Source organism: Nannobrachium achirus, assembly GCF_963921795.1.
Source record: "Nannobrachium achirus genome assembly, chromosome: 13".
Classification (NCBI taxonomy): Eukaryota; Metazoa; Chordata; class Actinopteri; order Myctophiformes; family Myctophidae; genus Nannobrachium; species Nannobrachium achirus.
Window position 1 is genome coordinate 33,446,470 of NC_137833.1, and position 7,500 is coordinate 33,453,969.

General features: G+C 44.4%; 1 protein-coding gene across 1 annotated transcript in view; it reads left to right on the forward strand.

The window, feature by feature from the left end:
* Window positions 1-7,500, forward strand: part of nrg3a (neuregulin 3a) — a gene marked incomplete at both ends in the record, with an annotated part of 468,665 nt that overhangs the window by 380,031 nt on the left and 81,134 nt on the right. Inside the window, one exon of the mRNA XM_080740685.1 lies at window positions 792-865. Coding sequence (XP_080596811.1) covers window positions 792-865 — 74 coding nt within the window. The remainder of the gene's footprint in view (window positions 1-791; window positions 866-7,500) is intronic.

Consider the following 7,500-nt stretch of genomic DNA (forward strand, 5'->3'; position numbering starts at 1 on the left):
CTCTTAAATGGTTGTCTGCTAATGTGGTGAGAAGGGAGTAAAGTAGTATAAGCAGATCCCGAACGGCAAGATCAAGTATAATTTTCACATTTACATTGTATAAATAAAATGTTCTCAAGCTGTTATTGGTCTCAATATATTCATGAGTTATCTGACTGAACTGTTGATTGAGGGCTAGACACCACCATAATGTTTCCATACTCCTGTATACTCTACTCACTCATAAACACACGCACACACAGACACAATCTAATTGTTTTAATTGTTTTGTTTTTTGATATGGCATTATTATGTTTCCTTTTTTTTATCATTGTGTATAGATGAATATTTTGTACAGGCTAAACCCTACAGGGTTAATGATAAATAAACAAAATAACAAAACATGCATTATAATTTATAACATATTTGTTGATAAAATGGTCTCACACTGTCAATGTGAAAAGTCTGTCTATCTGTGAAGTCAAATTGCATCCATTTGAAGGTGTTCAGAGCCACAATCTTTCTCACATTCTCAAATGTTTCTTGTCAGGAATTATTCATGTTGAATGACTCTATGGCCCCAAAACATCACAGGCATACTGTAGGTTGTCTTTACTCTTTACATAATTATGTAAAGTGTTCATTTATTGACTTAAGAGTGTACAAATGTAACAAAATTAAGCCACTCAACGTTAAATTAACACTGATAATTTTACTGTGTTCCTTACGACTTGCATTAGACCTGGGGTTTCTTGACCAATTCAGTTCACCCATGGGTGTGTCCTAATAGCACTACTCTCTCTCTCCACTAGGTGTCGAGAAGGCTACCAGGGAATCCGCTGTGATCAGTTCCTACCCAAGACGGACTCCATCCTGTCTGACCCGAGTAAGAGTCCTGCATCTCTTTACATTGCTGCTCATGATGGCAAATGAACACTTTCTTCACAGTATAGAGCAGGGGTCTTCAACAGGGGGTCCTCAGAGTTACTTCAGGGGGGCCACCAAATCTTTTTGTGATAGGATCATTATTTTCAATGACCAACTTGAACCCTTTCATCCCTATTCTGAGGAGAACTTTAGCCCAAAATAGCCAATCTACAAGCTCTCAACGTCTCGTAGCGCGAGGCGTTGAAAGCTACTGGGGGTCCCTGCTTTATCTCCCTCTTAGTTAAGGGGTCCTTGGTCTGAAAACGTTGAAGACCCCTGGTATAGAGTTAAATGTGTTTTTGACGATCACAAAAAAAACATGCAGTAATCCTGGTCTCTATACTTTGCCTGGTTAATAAACCAGACCGAACACAACAACACCCCCTGGTGGTAGTGATAGAGGCTGGCAATGCCAGGCAACTCTATGAGACGGGTCTGTCTGCAGACCAAAGATTAGGGGGCGGATTGTGATGGGGGATGCTATTGGATAGTATGAGAATGAATCAATCCGCCCCCTGGAATCTCAATCCACCCCCTATGACGTTGCACGGACGAGTCCAGCTGGACTTAGAAGAAAAAACGACAAGCCGTTTTTTCTTCTAAGTCCAGCTGGACTTAGAAGAAAAAGTGGTCCCCAGGCCGGTTTTTGGGGCCTGGGGCCGGCCCTGGGGGTCCGCGGGGGTCCCTGGTGGTGGTCGGCGGCGGTGCTCGGAGGCCCGCCAGGGACCTCCGGGGACCCCCGCTGGTGGTCCCCGGTGGTCCCTGGAGGTCGCCAGGCCCGGTTTTCGGGACCTGGCGTCGGCCCTGGGGGTCCGCGGGGGTCCGCGATGGCACCATCGTGTGCGGGGCGGCGAGCCGGTTCCAACGGTACCAGGCTCGAGCGCGAGGCCCAAAGGGCGGTAGAATAGGAGCCTAAAGCGTTTGGCGAGCTTGGGTATCCGCTATGGATTTTTTTTTTTTCCGGGCTCCAGGGGGTCCGTGGGTGGTCCCTCGGCCGAGGCCGAGGCCCCCAGGTCGGCCTCGAGCAGTGAGGGGCCGGCCCCTGGGCCCTGGAGCTCCGAGCTCCAGGCTCCCAGGCTCTCTCCCCCCTTCCTTCCTTTGTAAAACTCTCCTGAGCAAAGTGGGAACTTCCTCCATCACGGAGGTATAGAGGCCGGCTCTGGGTGGAAAGTGGCCGAGGAGGGAGCCCCGAGTCGGGCTAGAGGGTGTGGAGAGTCGGCCCTGGTGCTCTGGAGGTACCAGAGCCTGGGCAAATCTCCCCTGCCCCTGTCCTTTGAAAAATCCTCCCGCACAAAGTGAGCACACCCTCCATCACGGAGGTGAAGAGGGTGGTGCTGGGTGGAAAGTGGCCCAGATGGGTGTCTTAACTCGGGTTTGGGGTGGGGAGGGTGGTCCCTGGTTCTCTTGGGGGTCCGGGGACCCCCTGGGCCCGTGCAACGTCATAGGGGGTGGATTGAGATTCCAGGGGGCGGATTGATTCATTCTCATACTATCCAATAGCATCCCCCATCACAATCCGCCCCCTAATCTACTATCCAATAGCATCCCCCATCACAATCCGCCCCCTAATCTTTGGTCTGCAGACAGACCCACTTGAACTCTATACCGCCTCTGTGTTGTTCCTTCCATGCACTACGTCCTACCGGGGAAACTCCCCCCTGTCAGATGATAAGAAGCGGCTTGCTCACTCCTAATGCATTGAAGGAAGCATGAGCTCAGTTTGGGTCTCTCCCCAGGTTGGCAGTGGGAGAGTACAGCTCAGGCAATTGGCGCTGGGTGCATAATGGGTTACAAAATTGTGGGATAAAAAATTATATCTATTAAAAAGAAAAGCACTTCAATAGAATGGAAATCTTCATTGAAGATCATCCTGAGACTCATTAAAGTAGGCAGTACAGTAAAAAAGTAGAAAAGTCTGGGTAAAAAGAAAAGGAATGATGACATTAATTGAACGTCCTCTTGTGATTTCATTCATCTTGCCCCTATTTTCCTTTTGATTGTTTATGACGGTTTCACATGTCTCATCTACGATTGCAATTACAATTTAGCAGATGCTCTAATCCTGAGCGACTTACAAGTGTGAGGCTCAAATAAACAGGGTAAGCATGAACTCTAGTTAACAAACAACAAGGTAAATAGTAACAGAAGCAGATTGTGGAGAGAACAATGTAGTGCATACCAGGTAAACAATGAACCTAGCATCTGTCTAAATAACATGCTATCTGAATAGCATTCTTAATCTTGACATTTGTGGTCAAGAGAAAACAAGTCTAACAAAACAAGTGAAGAACAAGTGACATAGTAAACTCGCAAAAATAAATTTAAAAAAAGTGTCAAGATGGGATCCAAGGAGGGAGAAGTGCTAGAACTGAGATGGAGTTTGAAGAGGTGAGTCTTCAGACTAAGGCAGAAAGAAATAGGAACCAATATAAAAAATAGGTAGCACTTTACAATAATGACCAGCTATAAAGCATTTATAAAGCGCAATAAACGAAATTAATTTAATTCAGATCCAATTCAATGATTCAACCATAGTGGCCTATTGTGCTTAAATCCAGTAAGCACTGGGACCTACATATACTACAGTCATGACACATTCATGGATGTGTCTGCTCTACAGCTGTGGCGTAGCCTACTGTAGTGGTTTCTCTTCTGGGTATGATACCATCAGTATGGTTGTTGCCTACTGTAGGCAAAACTCAATGCCTGGAGTTTGCAATCACTGCAGCACCTTTTAGCATTAATTGTAGGTCCCTTTTCACCGTGAATGATGATAACTGCACACCAGTTGAGTGGTGTAGAAACACAAGATACTGTAGATACAGATAAGAGTGGGGTATTTAAAGAATACTTATTGATATTACTGTAACATGAACTCTGAGCTTATGGGTTGGTCCTTGTGTCTTTGACATTGGAAACTATCCTGTGATATGACACATCTTGGGAATTAAAACATAAATAAATCCAATGTAATAACTGATAGGGTATAATTATAGTTTCCACCCCTATGTGAAATAGTGCAGTAGAGTCTGTTCAGTTGCAACACGAAACTGAGACGGTTGAATTAGATATCTGTTGAATCACAGATATTTGTTCAAAATGACATGTCCCTTCTCCCCAATCATTCTCACCACATGCCCCAGACAGACAGAAAGCAGGCCACTGAAACATATCCACTTTTCAATACATTGATCTGGTGTGACAGGGGCCCATGCATGCCAACCTTTGTTCTCAGCTCAACTCCGAGAGACGCAGGACAGAAGAGACTTGAAACACAATATTGTTTCAACTGTATTAGATTATATTTTTCGTTTGGTAAAACATTGTCATTTATGCACTCACGGGTGAATTTAGTTGCCAGTCACTACACATACAGTGTACAAACTGGCAAATATAACCTTTTTTAACATTTAATAATTACATTATGGCTTTAATGTTGAATTAGATTTAAGACCAGCATCATTCATTATCAAATGCTAACAACACGAGAGGAATTGTGAACCCCAAACAATATATTAAATTAAGACTATGCCTACAATATATAATATTAATAATATACCCGGTGGTTACCTACAGTATATGAATAGTGTAGTGTATCAATAATCAATCAATCAAGTCCATCAACAATGAATATATAAATTCATAAAAGCCAGTCTCTCAAAAGTAATATTTATCTAGCATCTGTCAAGGTTCTGTTGCCGAGTCAAAAGGCCAGTGTTAGTCATCCAAAAGAACAGACAGTGCCAGAGTCAAGCAGGAGTCGGTAATCCCAAAAGAACAGAACAGACAGAGTAGGTCTTAAATTCTCATGCGGGGTCAAGCTTTGGGGATCTAATCCTTTTTCACGCTCTGTTGCACACACTGCAATGGTGACCAATGGTTACATAGTGCTGCTTGGTGGTGCGCCCCAGGGTTGCGTTCTGTCGCCTCTCCTGTATTCATTGTATACTAACAAGTGCAGGGGTGTCGCACCAAATTCTGGGCCCTGGGTACAAGCATTCACTGCGGGCCCCCCATGAATTCTCTTCATAGGGGGAGGGGGTTTAACTAATTTAGACTGGGAACGCATTAGTACACATTATTTTGTGCTTTAACTATTGAAAAATAGCAGATATACAAGCTTGCCACGCTGCGAGCTTGTATATCTGCTAATTTTGATAAATCTTGATTTTCTTTGTCAGTGGTGCTCAAACCTTTTCATGTGAAGGACCCCCAAAATGATATCTATTTGGCCACAGGCCCCCCATCTCAAAATATTTCGTTCCAGGGACGGGACCCCCCCCCCCCTCAGAAGCAAAATTTGAGTTACATATATTCAAAGATTTGCACATATTTCCACGACTTTTCTAAATAGCAGATCTATCTGCGCTGTGAGCTTGTATATCTGCTATTTTTCAATAGCTAAAGTATAAAATAATTAAGGCCCGTCCACCTTGGGCCCTAGTAACTCAGTCCCCCTTGTGACGCCCCTGCTAACAAGTGTATCTCACATTCTGCCAGTTAAGATATTTTGTGGATGACACCAAATTTGCGGTTTGATCTCCTGTAATGATGAAACAGCTTACAGAGCAGTCTCTACTTGAATGGTGTTTTCATAACAACGTAACCCTAAACATCGCTAAAACCAGAGATGGTTGTGAACTTACGCAGAAACATGATGATTTTCAGTCCTTAATTATTAATGATTATATAAGCTGCAGAGGAAGTACTGTAGAAAGCTTCCTGGGGACCACCATTTAATATTCCTCTCTTAAATGGAATGTCAGTGTAAGCCATATTGTGCAGAAATTCCACCAACAATTGTTCTTTCTGAAACTACTCAGGAATTGTGTAGTTTCTAGTTTCACATTATTGCTCATCGAGTTTTGGCCATTTGAAATGTTAGACACATACTGCATAATGTGTGCATTTTAGGTTTTTGTGGTTTGACAATTTTCATGGTACTGTAGACCCATGAACAGAGCAGATTGGAGCGGCAGTGTGCCTTTGGCCCCTGGGAGCACCTAACATGGGAGCACCTAACATGGCCCCTGGGGCCACATGTGGCCCCTGGTGGGACTATTGCCATGGCAGACCCCTGAACACGATTTGTACCAAGTTTGTTGTGGATCGGACCAATGGTGTGCCTTGCAAGTCCACATGTTACGTCTGTGACGTCCACCGGTGCGTATTAAGAGAAGAACTACTCGTTTCCGTAACTGCACGTATCCTGTGGCAGTGATTTAATGCCTATATAAAATAACCTATCTGTGCACCTTAGCAGTTTTTTTAATGCACCAGACACTTGTCTTGTATTTACTTTAGTATAGGATTTTTTATTATGTTTACGATGATGTGCATTTGTGTTTTGTTGTTTTGTCTCCCACCAAGCACACACATTCCAATCAATGTTTCATTGAGAGGGTAATAAATTATTTAATCTTGAATCTTGAATATTTCATCTTGTGGAGCCTAGCTACTGTACTGGCACAAAGGACTGTCCAATTCACTTTGTGGCGTGCTCGGGAGCTCGGGAGCGTGCCGAGAGCATGTGGCTGAATCAGCTCACTGCCGCTAGTTCATCATAGAGGGCATGGGAGGGGTTCTCCAGGTTTCCATCCTGCTTCCCCTTCCTTCCCTCCGCAACCACCTTCAGTTCAACTCCAAACACGGTGCAAGCCTTCTTCACCAGTTTAGGTTAATTTATTGGCATGCCTTCTGTTGATATTGCCATGGTTAGGGATCGCCAAATGGAGAAATGTTCTTAACCAGTAACCATTGAGCCTTATCGGTTAAGTAACCATAACCGTTAAGGAAATGTGTTAAAAAAATCTGCTATTTTTACCCATTTAAAAAAATGGAAAATACACCAGTTTTACCCCCCCCCCCCCCCCCCCCCCCAGCGCCGGACTTATGCACGGGCTGAAGGTGCTGCAGCACGGGGCATCATCAACCACAAGGGGGCACCATCCTCAAGGCTCAAGGTGTCCCTGCCAGCGGCTACGGGGGTCACCAAACCAGGTCCAAGCACCAGGGCACCATGAAGGGTTAATCCTGCCCTGACCACCCCCCCCCCATTATAAAGTGCCCTATTTACACATTAAAAACAACAATACAACGAGGTGGAGGATTGTTATGCTGCGTCTACACTGCAGTGTGTCCCTAATTTATTCTGTGTAAAGACGGCTGGTTTAACATTCCACTCATCAACAAGCTCACTCGTCGCGGAGCTTGCAGATCGGCTATAAATCTGTCATCAACACGTAAACACTAGAGAGTTGTGTTTTAAGCTCTTCATTTCTCTTTGACGGAGGTCTGTTTCGGAAAATCCAATCGCTCTTTGTTTGTTGACGAACGAGCTTGTCAAGTTGTCTCTGTCAGCAGCAGCGTGTGTGTCGCAGACAGATGCATGCATGGTTACACAGACATTGGTGATCGCACAGAAATGTGTGACTGCAGGACGAATTGTTGCATGGTTACACAGACATTGATGTCTAGGGCTTTTGGTGTGACACGCGACGCAGATTGACCTTTTTTTATATTGGTTACCATTGACCGTTAGTGCTTACCGGTAATCAAATTCTTAACAGTTATCCCTAGCCATGGTAAAGAAGA